Source organism: Spea bombifrons, chromosome 1, assembly GCF_027358695.1.
Source record: "Spea bombifrons isolate aSpeBom1 chromosome 1, aSpeBom1.2.pri, whole genome shotgun sequence".
Taxonomy (NCBI): domain Eukaryota; kingdom Metazoa; phylum Chordata; class Amphibia; order Anura; family Pelobatidae; genus Spea; species Spea bombifrons.
This window is the reverse complement of record NC_071087.1, coordinates 149,578,498-149,600,383: the sequence shown is the minus strand read 5'-3', so window position 1 is coordinate 149,600,383 and position 21,886 is coordinate 149,578,498. Positions and strand designations below refer to the sequence as shown.

The 21,886-nt window shown below is 38.2% G+C and overlaps 1 protein-coding gene across 2 annotated transcripts in view; it reads right to left on the bottom strand.

Annotated features, from left to right (window-relative positions):
• ARL15 (ADP ribosylation factor like GTPase 15) overlaps positions 1–21,886 on the bottom strand; it is a 115,290-nt gene that overhangs the window by 46,704 nt on the left and 46,700 nt on the right. For both annotated transcript variants that reach the window (XM_053448061.1, XM_053448062.1), the window contains one exon: positions 19,870–20,078. In XM_053448061.1, coding sequence (XP_053304036.1) covers positions 19,870–20,078 — 209 coding nt within the window. The remainder of the gene's footprint in view (positions 1–19,869; positions 20,079–21,886) is intronic.

Below are 21,886 nucleotides of genomic sequence, written 5' to 3'. Positions count from 1 at the left end.
ATCTCAAAAAAAAAATCATAAAAAAAATTGAGATGTTAAACACATCATCCTCATCTGGACCGACTTCAACTATGTGACAACAAAGAAATCAACACGGAAAAATAGCAGCAACATATCCCGTGCCTGACAGTGTAATTTCTTGCGCCCCAAGGCCATGTCTAGCACTGAGATCACAGGCTGTTTACTTACCTGCGTCTATGTTGTACTGAACGCTTAACTAATGCAGAAATGTCTGTAACAAGACAAATCTATTCATTTAAACTCGCTATCAAACACAAGATTTTACCCTCTTTGTAACAGCAACAATGTGCAGGGCCTCATCTTTCAATGTCTACAGCAGGCATCCCATGTCAGTCAGGAAAGGCACTAGAGTTCCATCACTCACATTGTTCTTAATTACCAGGTTGCACCGCACTTCCCACAGCCGTCTGCTTTCATTCTGAATGTTTCTTGATACCACAAAAATCATATTTTATATATATGGGAGAGAAGAGGATACTACACAGAACCCTCAAACTCCCAAGGCTTCTGCTAGAAGACCCGAGGGTGAAGACACATGCAACCCATAGGGGTGAGAAATACACACACACACATATTTTATATTGTTATATAAAAATATAACAATAAAACAAATTAGCAAAATACAGGTTAAACATTTAAAGAGATATGTATGCAAATACTTAATGTTCTACCTGCACACTTTACAACACTATGCAAAGAATCACTTGAAAATAGGCTTTACGCTATAGAACACATATTACTTAGCGTGCAAATAACAATTCTCATTACACTTCCAAATCGGAAGCGGTCAAACAAGGATTGATGTACGGATTCTGAAAAGCTCAACAAAATGGCTTGGAGTTGCCCCATACAAAAAAAGGAAAGAATTGGGGAAAAATGCAGTCCAATGGTAAAATTTAAAATATGTTTTTATAAACACTTAAAACATGGCATAAAGAGCACTGTTCAAGGCCATCAATCAAGCTTTGATATTTACATATCTTGTTCACCTTCTAAACAATTAAAGTGGAAACAGCAAGCAGGGAACTCACGCTTGAGAAGCGAGAGTGTGTTACAAGAAAAAAAAAAAAATGCATACGAAGCGCTTGTGTTACCTCTAAATTACTTCTAAGACTATATAACCACTGGGTATTATACTCAAGATTACAAAGTTAATGTATAGCAGCGCAATTAATATCCATATAATAGCAATTTTATTGTTTTAAAAAGGATCACTGATTCAAAGAAGTGCTTAAAAAAGCTGTCCTTAAGCTCACATGAGTAATATACTAGAGAAAACATAACGGTAGTATTGTTTGCTACTTTTTTACTTTTCCAAGGATAGAGACATATAATTCAAGGAAATTTAAAGCCATTTGGAGAATAAAAAGTACACTTAAAAAAAAAAAAAAAGGAAATTTGCTAAATAAGCAAGATTTTGCAAACGTTATTAAGACCTCTAGTAAAATTGTTCAGAACACCTATCATTGGGAATAATATAATGGTTCATAAAGAAGCAGCACAAATCATTAAAAGAAAGAAAAAAGGGGAGGAAGGAATGACACAGTCTCCATTTATGTCATGTCCATATACAAAGAGCAGTTAGGAGAAAACCCGCTGTCAAACTTCTTATCTTCAAGGTTAATCTTTTCAAGTCTTCCACACACCAATTAAGGCCTTATAAGTAAAGCATTTCTAGACAAGGAAAGGAAATTTCCGCTTCTAAATCATTTGAGTCTTTAAACCACATGATGCCCAAGTTAATCTACAGCTGTTCCTGGTTGCTCTGATCCTGGACATTTTGTAGGAGAATATTCATTTTGGATTTATATCCTAACTTAATATTTCTCATGTGGGTTTCAGAAGAAGCTGGCAAATGGGTGCAGAAATTAGCTAAATGTCAAATGGGGGTGAAAATGCACCTGTGTAGAACTTAAAGGCTAAGAGAAACAGTGATGTTGGATGGTCATACTGTTATAACAATATACATGTTTACATTTGTAATACATTTTTAATATATGAAGAAATAGAAACAAGAGTAGCAGCAGAATAGTTTCTGCGCTAAATGATGTAACTTACTGACAGGCCCCATTTTAGGTATAATGAGTATTCCTGGGAACTCTCCGGGTTTTGCCCGAAGACTCCGAATGAAGCACTGCTTCTCTGAGTGCCCACCAGAAAACTCTGGGTTGCAGGAGCCACTCCTCACTCATTTCCCAGTTAAATGACCCAGACGTCATCGGGACTTCCTGCCCACATCCCACAAGTATGATTACGAGATTTCAGAGGAAAAGTCATTATAAAGTGGTCACTAGACCTTCTACATTCTTGCTTAAATTCACTTTATACTCCTCCTCCCGGTTTGCGGGAAGTTGAGATTTCCACTTCCTGATATCACTATGCATTATGAAAGGCAAACCCTTTTATAGCCTCTCCAGAAGGGAGGGATTAGCTGGCCCTGCATAGTGCATAAAATATGAGGTGATTCAAGAAATCTCAATGATTTTACTAAACAGAGAGAGAAATGTGCATTAATAATAAGCTACTAGTGGCCTAGATGATGCATAGTGAGGGCCTCTGCTAAGCTATTCCAGAACTGATGACTCCTCGCGCAGACATTCCTGCTCCAGGGTCACAGGACTCTTAACATCAAGACCTGACACTTCAGCTTTCATCTGTTTCAGATGAACTCTTCAAAGCGTCATGAAAACACTCTACTTTGCACTCATTAACAAAGATCAGAGTCAATTTACTTTTTGTATGTTGCTCATCGCATCACATGACACCTACTTATTACGTTTTGGGACAAAAAGCCCTCACGCGTGACAAAGTCCTGGTTTTAGCTCCCATACATAACATCCATCAACATGCATTCCAGGGAGAACTAGATTCTACTCTTGATATCCTCCCCGTGTACGAATAAAATAAAAGAGGCGCTTTACAGATTAGGGAAAATGTTCCCACTTTGATTTTGGACAGATCATTGTGGGGAAGGGAAGGAAGCATGATGCGTCTTTCATTCCTTGCTCGACCACTACATCTATGGTCCTCAACACGGCCCATTGCTATGTGCTTCTTCAAAAGAGCTTGGGGAGGACATCTGGAAACATGTCTGCCTGGGAGAGACCTTGCTGATGCAGTACTGTGCTGTGCTCAGTCTTGCCATGGTGTAGGACGTTTGACATTAAACAGTCTTCAGCAAATTCACCTTGTTATTGAGTTTGGCTGTTCCTCACCCAGTTTTATTCCTCCTACACAACCGTTTCTGTTAAAGATTGTGTTTTAACTTCCATATTAAATTGATGATCATTGGCACCTGTTTGGTATAATTATTTAATCATACACCTAACTATATGCCTGCAAAATCCCTGACTTTGTGCAACCGTACCTAGATGAAGTGAAGACAAACTGTGGTCACACCAAATATTGACTGTGCAGCCAGGAACAGCCATCGCTTCCTAGAGATCTCTCCTTGCTTAATGACTAGCATACTTGCTGAAAACACTGGTTTTGTGATGAGCACACTTAACACTTCAAAACATTTGGCATGAAGAGGTTAACCGACTTAAAACGGGATAATTTGTGTTAATACGAAACCCTTGTACATAAAGCGTGTGCATATTTATATATATATATATATATATATATATATATATATATATATATATATATATATATATATATATATATATATATATATTATATATATATACTTAGTCACACACATATATAAAAATGACAATATCTATATTTCAACAGCAAAAATTAAATATAAAAGGAAGATTATGTGAAGCCTCAAACAGGAAATACAAGAGACATCTTCAGATCTTTCAGACTTTTCCATCAACACCAGTTTTATTACTGACGTAATGCTGTACAACACCTGCCTACTATATAAAAAAAGGAGGCTGAAATAAGAAAAAAAATATTACAAATACAGTTACAAGGGCTACAGATACAATGAATGAACGAGAGTAAGAAACGAGAGTAAACACGAGAAAGAAAGAGAAAAAAGTGTAACGCCTCTCTCATGATGATAGATGTGAATGTCAAGATCTAAACATTCCTACCAAAAGACCAAAAATACCCAGGGAGATGTACAAATCAAGAGATTATTTCCGGTACTAGAGAGAGTGAATATTTTTGGTTACGGGCAGGAAGTATGTACAAAAATGTTTAAGCGTGTTCCATACATGTAAACAACTAATTTTTAAGGACGCAACCTTGCCTAACTCATGCAATTATATACAACAAATAAATCTTTACAGATTAAAATAAGCAATATAGATTTAGATGAATGTTACACTCATTTTACACGTATACCATGAGTAGCAATCTTAACTACCTCCTCTTCTTGGACACTTCTTGTACGATTATTCTTCCCCACTCGCTTACATATCGCTAGGAAGGGCTGGCAAGGGGGTCAACTGCCTCGATCTGTTCAGACGTAAAAATTGTGGGCCACTGCTTGAAGCTTGTGTACCACATATGGCCACTAGGACGTGTGGAATAATAAAGCACTTACAAATCAACTGTAACCTTTCTGTGCTCCTTTAATGGGCACACTATTCATTTCATTTTTGTAAGACTGTTGCAGAAAGGGTTAAACAACGATGATGATGATGATGATGATGATGCGCTCTCTGATAAATGTGTTTTCCTTTTTTATTACTGTGGTAAATGGCTGGACTTCCACGCTACTCTACGATTGTTAAATTGAGGATCGTTGTTGATTGCTTCAGGCTGGGATTGAAAAGTTATTTCAACCTTTTAAGAAAAAATTATTTTCAGCACAATTAGACTGATTTACAAACAGAAAGCCACGTTCTAGGTAGTTTTAATAAATTAGATTAATTACCCTAAGCACACGTTTATTGTCCCTTAAATAGAAAATATGATTTGTATCCCAATTACCCTAGTACTAAAAACAAAAAAAAATTACAGGCCAGCAGTAAACAGTTTAGATAGTAGATTGACTGCATGTCTGTTTAAAAAATAAAAATAAACTTGGTTGTACAACTATAACTGCATGGCGATATGTTAGAACCAGGAAAGTTGGGCGATTACAAATTTGTAGCCTAATCGGCGCAAGGCAAATAGAATGGATTATTTTTTCAAGTGGAGCAGCATTATTTTGAAAAGAGACATTAAAAATGATTATGTAAAGAGACAAAGGATCTGCAGCAAAAAAGTGCAATTAAAAAAAATGAAAATAATAAAAGGGCATCAGGAACATGTAGTAAAAACTAGTGCTTGGCTATCCAAACGTGGTATCTGCTGGCTACAAGAAAGCGCCTTGTGGCCAGACTTACGTTTTTAAGTCAATAATCGGGTATTATGTGCCAAGTGTTTCCGAAGTGGGAATGGGATACGTCTGCAGACTTCCCTTTAAAAAGATAACATTTATTCAGTAAACAATATGAGCTCAAATAAATACTTAACCTAAACTGAAATTGACCTCTAGGGTACTTAAAGCATAAATCACTTTTTGAAAGCTTAAAGACGTTCATGCAGTGAATGATTACACAATTTTGGGAAAGAAAAATTCTATAAAAATCGCTCTAAACCATCTTTTAGACAGTTTAAAGGCGGTCTTCTACCTACGATGTTAAGCAAATGCATCATAGCAGATCTGCCATCTTTCTTCTGAAGGTTCTGAAGGTCACCTAATAAAAAAAACAGCACAAAAATGTATGGCAACATATCAGTGCCTGTTTTTGTTACAACACAATTAAGTGTTCCCCGTTAAAAAATAAACCCCAAGGACCAGAGAACGATGGTTCCTAGATAGTTTTGCTGCTTCCACGAGACATTTTGTAGTTATTGAGGTTAGTAAATGAGAAAGCAGGGGGTATTTCTCGTTGCACTTATTGCACATGCTCAGAAGTGCTTCTGTGCGAGGGAATTGAAGTGCTTTCTGAGCATGTGCCAGGAGAATGCTTTCCCGCCTACACAGCTCTACCAATTCTGATCTGTTCAGACTGCATATTTCATATTAGAATGGCTGTTGCTATTATGCGTAATTTCAACTGGGGGAAATGGGGCACCGGTGGTCAGGACACCACCAACCAGCTCAGCCCTATTCAGTAGTCAGAGGGTCTGTCTGGGTGATTAAGACTGTGCCATTCCATAGGTCAGTACGAGTCAGGGTGTTTGTCTATCAGATTGCGCTCAGATAAAAGAGCCTGAACACACATACACAGCACATATGCAGCCGTTTATAAACATTACGTGCAAACTAGAATTGTTTTTAAAAAAGATATTGGTAATACAACGTTTTGGTGGGAGTTCCCATTTCATTGTCATGTGACAAACACAGAGAATGATAAGCGGTTCCAATGGAACTGAGAAACAGAAACAGCTTCTTAAAAGTTTGTTTGTACATGATGGAACCTTCCAAAGAAAAAATTAAATGATAGAAAAATGATTAAAAAAAAAGGTGTATTTTGTTAAGACACTAGAGGCGGAATTAATGGTAAGTGGAACAGTGTTTTTACACCACCCACAATACCAGCTCACTTTCTTTTAGTAAATGAACTGCGACACTCCGGTCTGAAGCTGCGCCCCTGGAGAGAAATAGATCTTTGACAGGACTTTGCCAAGTAATTTATTTTCCTTTGCACCAGACGCAGTATTTGGCCCCGAGTCCACACACTTGTTTTCAATTTGTACATGTTGGTAAAGGAATGCACAAGAACACACCTTTTTGTTAACTTTCTAGGTGGCTGTCTAAATTATTCACCTCGGGCGATAAAATCCATGTCTATATGCAGAGTACAGACTGCACCCAGTTCATATCCACATCCCCCACTTTATATTCCTGTCCCTATCTGCACTATTTTGACATGCGACACCCCCCACCCCCCCTGATTTTCCCAAATAAAGATTAGATTTACATTCTCTGCAGTATTCTATAAATCATCTCAGCTTCAACAACACCATGGTATGATAAAATCTACATGAACACAATATAGAACAGAGACCCAGATTTGGAAGCCAACCCCATTTATTCAGTAGCCAGAGAATGCCTATATGGGAGTTCTGCATAAACACTAGGGAGTAACATTTCAAGGCAGAATATATCAGTGAGGATCCCCCGAATGGTTCTTACCTGCCATCAAATTCTATGTATCTATGTACAAAAACAGCAGAAAATTTAATTTATTAAGTTGTGTAAAATATGATTCTTCTTTAACATGCCTTAATTACATATAGATATCTATATAATTCTGCCCATTAGCTACACCTCTAAGCACACACCTAATATAAGTGTTCTTTGGCCATTTAAAATGTTATGAAGCATTACATGGACACTTTCTACATACATAAGGTAAATCAAATAAAATAGGTGATATGTCAAAATATCCTTAATTGCTACAAAAAACATGACACCACAAAAGCTAAGTCAACTATTGTGGATTGTCAAAAGAACACAACATTGGTCTTTAAAGTAACCAAAGCTTTTGGAGAATAAAAAACAAACATGTAATAATCAAAGTCTAAATATGAAAAAAGGAAATACAGGTTATGGTATTTCCACCTATAGAGAATTTTGCCACAACCCCTGCTCCAGACATTAGAAATACGCACCCATTTTTGTTCAAAGCAGCAAAGTATGGCCTAATCATTCGATGGTAAAGTCATCACGATGTGTAATCAATTCAAACAGAACAAAACAAAGTTTCCAAGTTTACATTTTGAATTAAAGTGGTATAAAAGCTGTCTGATCAAAAAGAACATCTTAACAATACAGATCAGACGGTTGATCTTAAAAGAACATGTCCGTACACATAGGGCAGACAGATAAATTATGTACATCTGGATTACTTTTGGCAAAGAAGCAGCCAAGTGCTTAAGCAATTTAGCAATCTGTCATTAATAATACACATATATTAAAAAATGAATTCTTTAATACTTTTTGCTTATTAGCCCTACATTGATTGTATTTGGTTAATTGGTTTTAGGCCAATATAATAAACTTGAAACGCAACATAACTTGTTGATCAACAACAGCCCATTAGGAAAAGCTAGGGTGGAGGAGATGATATGTACCTAAGCATCACTTTTGATAATAGCCTAGTTTCAATGTTTTACTAGATATGCATAAACAAAGACTGAAAAATAAGTAAGCTTGGCTTTGTTTGCCATAGACAGACAGAAGATTGTATAGATTTTATAGAGCTTTGCTGTGATGCTGGCTGCCACAATGTTGGCTTCAGCAGTTTGCTACGAGGCAAGGCGAGGCTCTATTAAATGTTTCCTCTCTTGAAAGCAGCCTTGGCAAGCACACTTCAAAACCCTTTACCTACACTATAGCCTTGGTTTAAATTATTACCTTTAACATGAAGAGGGGGGGGGAAACTCCTGAGAAAAGGTCCATCAGGTAGCTCCTAATCACTTAAAATCTAATCGTGACCTGGATGCACATACGTCCTATGGGTTGACTTTTCCATCACACAACCGAAGAGGAAAAGGGCTGTCTGGTTATCTGGAGTGGAGCTCTTAATTAGTATATCTCCTGAGCGTATGCTCTGCCACAATATGATCAAACCATTTAAGAATCCACATTGGCCATTAGACAAAGGTGCCCAAGTTACACAACGTCTGCAGACACACACTTTATAAAATTATTATTCTTCGGTGTTATTATGCAACAGCGGCTTCAAGCAGAACAATGCAAAAACCAACAACCACCTACTTTTTTTTAAGGTTTTTTGAGAACCCAAAAGATGTAAGTGTCTGTTCAAGGCCCTTTGTCCAATACTCTTGCTATTCATTCATAAGTCAACACTCTTTCACATGGTATCAGACAGATTAAAAATCAGGTAGGGAGCAGCCAGTCACGAGACAAGTTTAAACAACAAAATAAATCTCAGGTCAAATTAAGTAAGAAGGAATCTTTTTATTGTTACCCAATTCAAACAGTCTGGGTCCTATGAGCTATAAGTTGAATAGATATCAGACGATGCATTTCTAATATTGTTTTAAAAAGTTTTATCAAGTTCAAACACAGAGGAAAACAATATTAACAGAAGTCTCCCTGCTGACAAATAACTTTTCTAAAGAGTCTAAAAATTATGTAATAATTGCATGCACGCACAGTTCCGGGTCAGAAACATTACAAGGAGTAGCGCTATATGAAAAGTAGCAATATGGAATCAATATTAAAACAAGTAAAAACAAATATATATACAATTCAGAGTTTTATTTTATTTATTTATTTATTTTGGTGCAGATGTAATCAAGTGGAATTCCATCCATACACCGTAGAAGCCAAATTGCATGTAAACTCACAGGTGACACTGTATAATTATATAACCATGTGCTTCGGTGGACGTGCCTTGTGGGTACATACAGCTCAGGCATCACATAGGACACAATGCACGCTTAGAACATTCATTAGAAATATATAATTTTGATATAAATAAAAATGTCAAATATAGATTTGGGCAAACAAAGATGTGAACGATTTTTATTCCTGTCCTTCTTATTCTGGAGGTTTACTATAAAGATTTTATTCTTGACGTCTCTGTTCTGTTGCATTTTATATGTATATACTACGGTCAATTACAGCTTGATAGTCTGTTTGCCCGTAGCTTACAGAATTGGGCTAGCTGAATGCCAGGAGGCAATTCACAGTCTACAGACCTTGGTGACCTTCTATAAAGTAAATCAGGCAAACTAATACAGGCTAACAAGTCTTTTTCAGCAAGCACCATCCCACCACCACAATATGACCTAGCCTCTGTTCAGTCTTGTCTAGCCATCCTTCCTTAAAACCAAGAAAATGGTCACTAAAGCCATGTCTTCCCCTTCATCAGATCACAGGTTAGTCAAGTGGAACCTTACAAAGGAGGATTCTACTTCAAAATTCTGTCAAATGAGGGGGGGGGCAGAGAGAAGTGTCATCCAAATCAATGATCAAAGGAATAGAAGAATAGCAAAAAAAAAAAAAAAAAAAACTTAAAAAATTAGACACTTTTCACAAATTGGAAGACTAGGAAATTTCTTCCACTTGACAGAAGAACCCCTTGCCCTTTCATTAACCGACTTCCTATAAAAGGTATAGAAAGTGAAAAAACCGATCCCACAATTTGAGCTTTTATAAAATAACAGCCTATGATTGCCTTGTTTTTAAGAGATATGGATTATCTATATAGTAACACGGTGGTAAAACAATTGTATACACAACTTAAGGGCAATTATCTCGTCTACTTTGTCAGCAGGAACAGGCGATGGAACTAGGAGAAGCTGAACAACAACATGTCAGACAATAAATTTACACAATAATTTAGGGTGCTCTCTATCTTAATACCACTTTATTGTGTACACAAAAGCAGAAAATGCCTTACCCATTTGTTCTTTAGAAGGGTTGCTCAAAAGACCACACAGATTTCGTTTGAGAAGACATAATGGACAGAGACTGCCCTCACCATTACCTTCTTTGCAACAATTTTATATGGTTGAGTTGACTTTTAGACTGCTCAACAAAGCTAACCTTAGCAGGACCCAAATGAAGAAAAAAAAGAAAAGAAAAAAAAAGGAGTTCAGTCTGTGTGCTTTCCCGTATTCTTTATGTAGTGACCAAGATGCTTAATAACCATTTATTGAAAACTGGTTAGAATTAAAAAGCAAGCACTGACTTAACACAATTTAGTAAATAGATACGGAAAATTAAAGGAAATTGGACAGCTCAAATGAACATAAGGTACTTATCTGAGAAGTTTAATAAATATATAGTTACCAAGCTTTATGATGAGTTTAGAACCTGACAGAAGAAAATTATTAAAGAAAAAAAAAATCCCAATATCAACATAGGTTGCAATTTCCAGTGGCAGAAAACAGACTCCTCCGCTGTTTCCTTTCCTTTAAAATTGCCTAATGATCCTTAACTCATTGATGTCCAACAAAAGAGTGGGATCTCATATCTGAATCTGAAAAGCTGACCTGACAGGCAAAGACCTTTTAACACAAAGCAAGCGACTGAACAGGGACATGACTGGCATTGGGGTCACCCGGTGATTCAGCCACAAACTGGGAATAGATAAAAAGACTGGGAATTAATCTTCATCAACCAACTATAATCACGGGTGTCGAAACAGAGGCCAAGAGTCCGGATGTGGCCCCTTAAAAGGATTTGATCTAGAACTTGATGACAAAGTCAGGGTGCCCTAGGAAAAGATCTACCAGAGGACAAAGGTTAAAGGGTATGAGGCTGCAGGGAGACTAATTTGAAGACGGGCATCCCAAACACCACCATTAATAGGAGTTCTGCTTTTCACAACAGTTTAAGAACAGCAAAGCAGTGGTCATTTGTAAAGTGTTTGCTCGCTGTATTGTAGAAAATTCAATACAAAACTAGCTTTGGAGGCACCAAAAATATACAATCAGATCAGCTCTATAAGTGGAAATGTCACCCCTTTAGCTTTCAGCACAACTAAATTCACCTTAAAAATGAGCTAGCACAATTGTTTGAGATATTCTTTTATCTATAACAAAGGGAGAATATTAGCACACAAGTTAAGCTTCTCAAGGCACCTTTTGCCACAAATATCAATTAGGGCTTTAGATTTGCAGCTTTCCCTAATGGGAAATTGTAAAATTAATAAGTACCAGAATTACAAAGTTAAGATGGAGGTATGTAATACATATATATAGAATAAATATTGCTTATTTAAATTGATACTGGATAAAATGTAGGAACTGCCTGTAAAAATTACATTAAATGCACTAAAAGGGAAGAAAAAAAATGTAAAAGCTTTAGATATCTAAATGTTGGATCAACGAATTAACCAACTTTAAGAACTATTATCACTAACCCAGCCACACTTCTTTAAAAACGGAGGAAAAATGCTAGTTTAATGTCATGGGGGGGAACCGAAAAAAAGGAAACTCGCATATATTTGTTTTGTCATCTTTTGGATCAACAACAGGATTTAACCTGATGGACTTGTGTATCCTAACCTAAATCACTGTTACCATGTATCACCCCGAAGAGAACAGATCCTTTGGAAAATGTCTCATAATAAAGTTCCAATCCAATTAGAAGAAATGGAAAAGGAAACCATATAGTGGTTCAGTTGGTATCCACGTGAAGTGTTTTCAGTTTAATAACTAAGTCCAGAGGGTAAATTCTGACATGGGAAAATGATGCAGCATTTGTTTACCCCAATAGATCAAGTATGGAAATAAAGCTTCATTAGTCTTCATAATTGCACTGGACTAAAAAAAAAGGGACTTGGGTGATGAAAAATAAACTTGTCACAATGAATGTGTTAAGATGTAGACTTGTTGTGTTGTAATATTCCTCTTGCATTTCAAAAGGACCCCCCCCCAAAAAAAATAAAGGATTTTATTCTATGTTACAACAGATCAAAACAAAAGAACAAAATGTGCAGTTTCTATCTCAATTAGGGCTGCAACTAACGATTATTTTAGTAATCGATTAATCGGCCGATTATTTTTTCGATTAATCGATTAATCGGATAAAAAAAACAATATGCAAATTTTTTGTTTATTTAAAAGAATTTTGCACTGTGCCCCCACCCCTTTGCACTGTGCCCCCACCCTCACTCTGCCCTGCATCCCCACCCCCACTCTGCCCTGCACCCAGTCTCACAGCCTGCCCTGCACCCAGTCTCACAGCCTGCCCTGCATCCCCACTCTGCCCTGCACCCAGTCTCACACCCTGCCCTGCACCCAGTCTCACACCCTGCCCTGCCCTGCACCCAGTCTCACAGCCTGCCCTGCACCCAGTCTCACAGCCTGCCCTGCACCCAGTCTCACAGCCTGCCCTGCATCCCCACTCTGCCCTGCACCCAGTCTCACACCCTGCCCTGCACCCAGTCTCACACCCTGCCCTGCCCTGCACCCAGTCTCACAGCCTGCCCTGCACCCAGTCTCACAGCCTGCCCTGCACCCAGTCTCACACCCTGCCCTGCACCCAGTCTCACAGCCTGCCCTGCACCCAGTCTCACACCCTGCCCTGCCCCCCCACCCCCACTCTACTCTGCACCCAGTCTCACACCCTGCCCTGCATCCCAACCCCCACTCTGCTCTGCACCCAGTCTGCCACCCTGCCCTCCCACCCCCACTCTGACCTGCATCCAGTCTCCTGGCCCCACTCTGCCCTGCACTCACATCCTGCCCTGCATCCCCTGCCCCCCCACCCCCTGTGCCGCGGACCCCCCACCCCCTGTGCCGCGGACCCCCCACTGTGCAGCGCACCCCCCCCACTGTGCAGCGCACCCCCCCCCACTGTGCAGCGCACCCCCCCCCACTGTGCAGCGCACCCCCCCACTCACTGTGCAGCGCACCCCCCCACTCACTCTGCCGCGCACCCACACACACACTCTGCCGCGCGCACACACGCACACACGCACACACGCACACGCACACACACGCACACACGCACTCTGCCGCGCACCCAGTCTCGCACATAAACATTCGCACAGACAATAGACAAAGAGTACTTACCTCCGCTACGAACTTGTTCCACTTCCAACTACTTCCAAGTAGACGCGCGTCACATCCGTCGTCACGTAGCTTGAAGAAGGCGGAGACTGCAGAGCGTGGAGCAGAAGCGGGGAACGCTGGCGGAGGTAAGTAAAAGGAGCCTAGCAACAACGAATTGATCACTCGATTAATCGATAACGGAAATCGTTATCGATGATTTCCGTTATCGATTATTATCGATTTTATCGATTCGTTGTTTCAGCTCTAATCTCAATGCTACCTACGATTGTTCTGGATAACAGTACGTGCCCAATTTAGACCACACAAGATGGGCACCTCTGCTTTAGGGTTATAGCTAGAAAAAAAAAATTTGTTTTATTGACACAATTTCACTAAATCTATTATTTTGAGCCTTTACTATACACAATATTATGGATGTTAAAGATGTAGAACTCATAACACAGTCCTTAGTGGAAAGATCGATTTCTACCCTGATCAGCGTGCATTTGTACATCATTTAGGAACAATGGCATGACCTAGAGAGATATTTTAGATTACTGGGAAACGCAAGGGGACTTCACACTTTCTATCAGTTCTTGTACATTTGAAATGTTTCTAATGTACAAAATGCTTTATACCAACCTCACAACTTATAATCAACACACATAAAAAAAAATACAATACAAAGCGCGGCGGGAGAATACAATAGTTTTCAGACACTAAAGGGAGTTGTCCAACTACTCATACAATAGGAATGTATGCTACCCTATGTACCACATAAAAGTATAGGGCTACATTATACAGCCAAAAGAGTTTACAATGTTTGAAATTCTCCTTTGATTTATAGTAAAGATTTATTGGGTGACAGCTTATGTCGCAAGGGAAAAGTAGATTTTTGTGTAAAATGCAATATATTTTAGAATACTATAGCTTATACTATGTGTATTTGGTTTAAACACCAACTATTGAACAGGGTTATTCCGTGATAAACAGAAATATTCACATGGGCCCATACCTCTAATCAGCTAACACATGAATCAAATTACACTACAATCAATGGAACATTTTGGTATTTTCCATTTAAAATGTATTGTTTTAAATACTTCCACATTAAAAGGCTTATGGGCACCTTTCAGCTGCGGATGGCTAAAGAAAGGCCTTCATCTATTCACATGGACCCACAAAATTAAAATACATCGGAAAACTGCTGGTAACCGATACAAGGCACCATTTTTCTTTATGTATAAAAAAAATTAAAATTCTTAGAATTATATATATTCCTTAAAAGAAAAAAAAATCTCTGCACTCACTAATTCATATACAATGCGTCTGTAATCCTGATACACAATTATGATCTTACAACCTGCCAGGTTTGTAAATTTGTAAATTTAATTCTAGTAGAAAAAAAATGTATTGAACTTCTTCCAATGAAGGAGAAATTTAATACATTTGAAGATATTAGCCAATATTTTTCCCAAAAAGGTGAATAAGCCAAACATCTGCTCAAAGCATCTCTGGCTACTAATCAGCTTCTTAAGAGAGAGTCGTAGGGTCTTGGTGAGAAAACGTTCCCACTTAAGGATTGTTATACGGCTCTCATTTTCCAAATAGTATAAATAAGTAAAAATTTTGTTTCATCCACAAGAACGCAAATAAGCCTCTGGTGCCGACGGAAATATATAAGTGGTCTGTATTCTTATATGTAATCAAATGAAAATGTTGAAATCTGAAAGAGAATTGAGCATCTCGCCTTAAGAACTAGAATGATGATGACCCCCCCCCCCCAAAAAAATACATTGGTACCATTCTACTTGTGCAATAGAAAAGTAGACTAAAAATTATCAGTCCCATTATTAGTAGACCCATTTTCACTATTGCCGAGGATTGATGACGTGAAAACATGTAGAATTTAACGAGCCCTGTGCCGTCTTTGCATTTGGCATTTTCAATTAATATTTTATATTAAATAATATTAACACCATATGAAGCCTGCATCAAAGTCTAAGAGTTGAAAATTTAATGGAAAAACTTCTATATTTTAAAGATCGCAGAAAGTATGCAATTAGCAACATTAATGATGGAATAATGTCAAACAGATGAAGGGCAGGAAGCAAAGTCATTCATTCTTATTTAAGCTTCTCCTCATCACTCAGTGAAAGGTTTACCACCAAGTTCACCGCGTTTCCTGCTAAAGAACCACACAGAAAAGTTTCTTTCCTTCTGTCAGCTGACTTCCCAGCACATTATTAGCAAACCATTATAACAGGCCACACTTAGCACGGACAGAAATGCACTTATAGACACTGGACAAGCTGAAACACCGCTATGTCGGAAGTATGTATAACGCGTAAAAATAACAAACTCTAAATCAGTTGGAGGGACGTGTATGTCAATGAGGAATGATGTGACAAGGAAAACATAGCATACTTAAGCAGATCTTAAGACACACGTGAAATAAAACATTAATGCATTTTAGTGTGCACAGTAATTTGGCATTTGAAAGACAATTAAATATGCAATAATGCGCTCCTTTCCGTATGTGCTACACACATTCAAGCATGTTGTTTTTATCAGAAATAACTCCTTAATAAACGTCGACCCTGCAAAGATTTGCAGCACTGAAATCTTACTCCATAGTGGTGCTTTAATGATTAAGTGCACTACACACTAAACCCACATTTCATATTTATTTAAATCCTCAAGGACAGAGCTGTTCTTTTAATTTTTTGTACCTTTCAGAACAATGGCTGTGGTTTTGCCGTTTAGCTGTAATTTTCTTTTCTCACATTTAGAGTACCCACACAAATGATATATTTTTGTTTTCCAGGACAAGAAAGGCTCTCTTTAGATACCATTTTTTGATCATACTTATTTTACTATAAATATGAATAAATTATGGTGAAAAATGTAAAGAAAAACAAAAAAATCCTAACTTATTTGAAAAATATATTTTACTCATCTACAAAAGCCAATGACAAAAACATCCAACTAGAATCTAATTTGTCCTAAGTGTTATGTTTCTTTGCAAGTTATAAAGGCAATAAGTACAAGTAGCATATTGCCATTTCAATACCATTTTTTTCATATCTGGTCATTCTGCCCCATGTCCTATTTGTGACATCTTTGTAGCCAGTCAGTTCAAATTACCTCCACGAAATCATACATTTACATTTTTGTAAACTAGACACCCCACAGGTATTTCACATGCCAATATTTTAACTCTTATGTGAAGATAAAGCGAGCATATTTTAAGACTTGCTAATCAAAAAAAAAACAAAAAAAACATTTTATATACATCTCTCTTACATATACATACATATACATATATATATATATATATATATATATATATATATATATATATATATATATATATATATATACACACACACACACACACACACACACACACACACATATATATATATATATAAAATGTATTTTTACAATTTAAACTGGATTGCTCTCCTGATGGTGGCCATCACTGGAGAATTATTCTTAAATGTTTATGAAAATTTGTACTATTTTTTATTTTACAAATCGCATTGTGGTTGCACTGACCTGCACGGATGAATGCAGCACCTGTATTCAACTTACAGGGGAAGCTCAGAGTTCGAGAGTCTCTCCAGACTCACTTTTTTTTAATTTATTTTTTTTAAGGGGTGTCACCATCATCATGCATGACGCAACATCTCTAGCTATGGCGCTTGTGGCTACTCTCCAGAGCGGTTACAGTGCGTCCTGGGGTGGGTTTTCGGGGTTGCTGAATGCCTTGCTATAGGCATTTCAGCAACGTGATTTGAGCTTAGGAGGTCAATTTAAGATCTTTTAATGCAGGCAGCCATTGCCATATTTAATACGGCGCATGTTTTCACTACGGAAACGATCAGAGAGGGCCTCTGCAGCAGTTTTCGGTGTTGCTGAATGCCTCACTATCGAGCCATTACAGCAACACCATTTGGGAAAAGAAACCTGTTTAACCGCATTACGTCCCAGGCACGTCAATTGTCATTAAGGGATGGAAACAAATCTGGTGCAGTGTTTAGATCATCCAAGTCCTAATTTATACTGTGCACACAAATATCAAAAATTGTCGTCTATTTTATGTATACAGGAGCTGCCATGTTGCTTCTGCATGATGCAGATGTTCTACTCAATGACATTTACAGCTGTTTAATGTCACATAAGAGTCATAACCATTCTTCGGGTCTAGATTTGTAAATCTTTAATATGCTAATACAATGCGTTGTGTTGCGGACACCTGACCATCACACCCATGCGTGCTTGTTGGACATCCGATTCCAAAACCATGGACTTTGATATGGAGTTAGGCCCCACCTTTGTGGATATAACAGCCTCCTCTCTTCTGGGAAGGATTTCCACAAGATTTTGGTGTGTGCAAATTTGTGCCCATTCAGCAAAAAGGCCATATGTGAAGCCAGGCACTGATGTTGGTCGAGAAGGCCTGGCTCGCAACCAACATTCTCATTCATCCCAAAGGTGTTAATAGGGGTTAAGGTCAGGGCTCTCTGCAGGCCACTGGAATTTCCTTACACAAACCATGTCTTTATGAACCTTACCTTTTGCACAGGGGCACAGTCATGCTGGAATAGGAAAGGGCCTTCCTCAAACCGGTGCCACTAAAGCGTAAGCATACAATTGCCTACAATGTCTTTATATGCTGTAGCATTAACATTATCCGTTACCAGAAATAACGGTCCAAAACCATGAAAAAACAGGCCCAGACCATTATCCCTCTTGCAAACTTTACGGTAGTCATTAGTTAGAGTTCCTCTGACATCTGCCAAACTCAGATTTGTCCATCAGATTTCCAGAAAGTTAAGGGACTCATCACCCCAGAGAACACTTTTCAATTGCTCCAAAGTCGAGTTGCTTTACACCACTCCAGCCGATGCTTGGCATTGTGCATGATTATCTTTGGCTTATGTGCAGCTGCTCAGCCATAGAAACGCATTTTGTGAAGCTCCCGATGCACAGCATTTGTGCTGATGTTGCTTCCAGAGGAAGTTTGGAGCTCTGTACTGAGTGATGCTACAGAAATATTGTACACACTACACTCTACCCTATTGAAAATTTGGTTCAGTCCCACTAGACACACCTACACACATTTACCTCCAGACCTGTTGAATCTAAACATTAATTAAATTGATCTTGTCTTGCAAAGTGAAGTAGGCTAAAAAGCCGATGATGGTTGGTTGATGTAGAATCTTGCAGAACCGGTCAAGAAGGGCAGTGGTCTTTCCTCATCCCAAAACAACATGCTTTAAAAAGCAAACAAACAAACAAAAAAAACTTAAGGGCACAAGTCACTTATGCTGTGCTTTTGCTTAAGATACACCAATCACTAGGGCGGCAAATATAAAAATTAAAATAGCTCTGGCCTCATGTAGTTTACCTTGCCAGCGGTGGAAGCCTGTATGTCAAAAGGATAAGAGGAGGTCCAATATTATGCTGACCCTTTGTGCCAGTTGAGTCTGGGCAGCCAGGAGCATTCATGGGACTTGCCTCTCAAATATTCTAAAGGACAGCATATATCATGTAATGCTCTCGCACAGACTGTAGAGTTTTGCCCCATACCTTGAACTCTGAGGAGCTATTATGTGAATGGAAGAACCCGGGCATTCTGTTCTGGGCTATGTAGGTCACCACTAGTGGTTAGAATTAAGAGATCTGAGCAGGTCAGCATATCTAACCCTGTTATGATATAAAGAACAAAAGGGCTTGATAATATGAGGTTTATTCTCCGATACAAATGTATGGTGTTTTTCTTTATTTTTACCAATCATTAGGGCCAATGTCAATTTTTTTTCAATTTCATGCAGGCCAGTGGGTTGCCAAGCACCACTTTTGCATGAGCCTGGGCTGACTGCTATATTCTGGGTAGCATCAACTTAGGTGGTTAGATCAGCAAGAGTAAGTTATCCAAAGAAGTGATACTAAACAAGGAAAGTATATTACATCCATATATAATATAATCGACTACACTACCCCCTAATTTCACCTAACATCAAACTAATCATATATAATTAGTAAAATAAATGGGTTAGAAAATGCATTCTATTTTATATATTTTCCGGGTATTATTAAGGATCAAGGTTGAGACGAAGGGTTGGTAAAAGAAAAGGAAAACATTTTACTGGTCAACAATAAAACTGCAGCTTTTTACTGTCACTATTCCACAAGCAACATAATGTATCATGCTCCCAGATCACAATGGTGGAGGGGAGAGACATAGTCAGTGAAGCCAAAAGCCATGTGACCGCTTCCATTGGTTCCTTGAACACCATGCAAAACATAAGGTAGGTCTTCCCATCCCAATCATATCTACAAGAGCAGAGGAGCGAGCATCGTACGAGTCACACAGAAAACAGAGAAAATGAAGGTACAAAATACCTCTTGTAGTGAGCGAGCTGCAGGCTTGTCTTGGTGGTTGGCCAGTATTAAAAATGGCAAAGTGCATAATTGAGGGTGTTGGAGGGCAGAATGTAGCTCATTCCTGGCAGTTTCTAAGTCTTCTTCCGACGAGGCACTGTCGAGAACAAATATTACTCCTTGCGATCCCTGGTAGTAGCGACTCCAGTATTTCCTTATGTTAGTTGCTCCTTTATAAAAATAAAGTAGTATGTGTTAAGAGAAGCAGCTTTATAAGATACAGTAATGCCAACACAAGCCAAATGGTATAAAAGATATGCAGGACATGGTATTTAGTTCATTTGGATTCAAATTATCTGGGGGGGAAAGTATTTGTCCCATTCTTTTGAAAGAAGTAGACAGCACACCAAAATTAGAGAAATAAAACAAAGTATTAATATAGATGACAAATGGAACACTTGAGTTATGTAGCTGGAAGTTTCTTAAAAATCTTGCCCAGAATATTTTTTCCCTCATTGGAAGATAAATACAGCATTGTCAACCTTTACTCCAGGAACACTTTGCTTTCTCTTATCTAAGGAAAGAGCCTGGAGGGGCAATGGGGGGGGATGACCCTTGGACATTATCAATGGTATACTCCACCATTTTCTGAGCTCCTTAAGTAGCTGCAACACTGAGAGGCTGATCTTGTCTACTGGAGAACACATCTCTGCCGGACCAGACACGGTGACATCATCATACACACAGAGAAGCGTAAGAAATTTGTGAAAGTGAAGACACAGGTCTTTCTGCTACCCAAAAGATCACAAGAGCAGACCAGCCTCAGACCATTAATTACCATTTACAAACAGTTAAACTAAAAAGCATATACCATTCTTTTATGGAACCAAACATATGAAGTGCCACATTTTAGCGTACACTGGGTCCTATACCTTAAAATGCCAGTGATTTTTACTGCTCTTCTGAATAATGCTTCATAAAGTACACAAAAAGGATATTTTATTCCAGAAAACTGATATCCAAATGAATTTTTATGGGCCCCAGACAGGGTTACAAGCCACCTACACAAAAATCTTTCATAAACAGAATTATCTGCCCCCTTGAAGAATGAGATCATAGCCACCAATCTAGACTGTGTCAAATGTATCCTGTTTAAAGTACCACCATGAAAATAAATAAGGCTGCAAAAAATTTGATTAATGTCCACTAACGTTAATGAACTTATTACAGAATATGTTTACCATTCATAACTAATGTAAAGGTTGGCATTTATATGTCCACGTATGATAAAATTAATGGATGTTTATAATAACATACTTAGAAAGGCTGAAAAAGAACATAGTTAGAAATACCTGAAAGAAATAGATTAAGCTTAAAGGACAGAACTTTTACTCAATTATACAAATGTACATTTTTTTTTTCTTGCCGATGATATAATCGAGTTGTCCGTCAAGAAGGAAATGCACCCAAATGACACCGCATACATCATGTTGGAAGGAGCCAGTGGAATGTTCTTTAACATTCTAAACATTAGTGAGCAGCAATGTCTGCTTTGTTTCGATGTATATGCTGTACTAGCCAAATAATTAGCAATGGTTTTGGAAATTGGCATGGTAAACAAAATAATTTTCTGGCTTCCCCCATCTGCAACCATCGTACTCGCCCTCATCACGTACCTTCTCCTTTCTGAGCTTTTCAATCCCATATTAAAACGCTGGAAAAACTGAACATCTCAAATTAAAGTATCATACTACTTAGCCTATCCTTCATCTCCCCGGTGCTTTTAATGCTGATGGCCATGCTTTCTGAAAAATATTTCTTACTTTTGTTATATGGATGCTCTCCTCTCTTGATTTGAGTAAAATCCACCTGATTAGTCTTTGAAAGGCTTCTTCTCAAGTTCCATTTTAACTTCAGAATTGTATCACAGGGCTTAGCTTTCAGTACCATGCTACACCTCTCTCAGTAACCTTAATTCATCCATTTGTCCTTCAATATTAGTGCTAAACCTCCAATCCTAACCACCAAGTCCTATGGT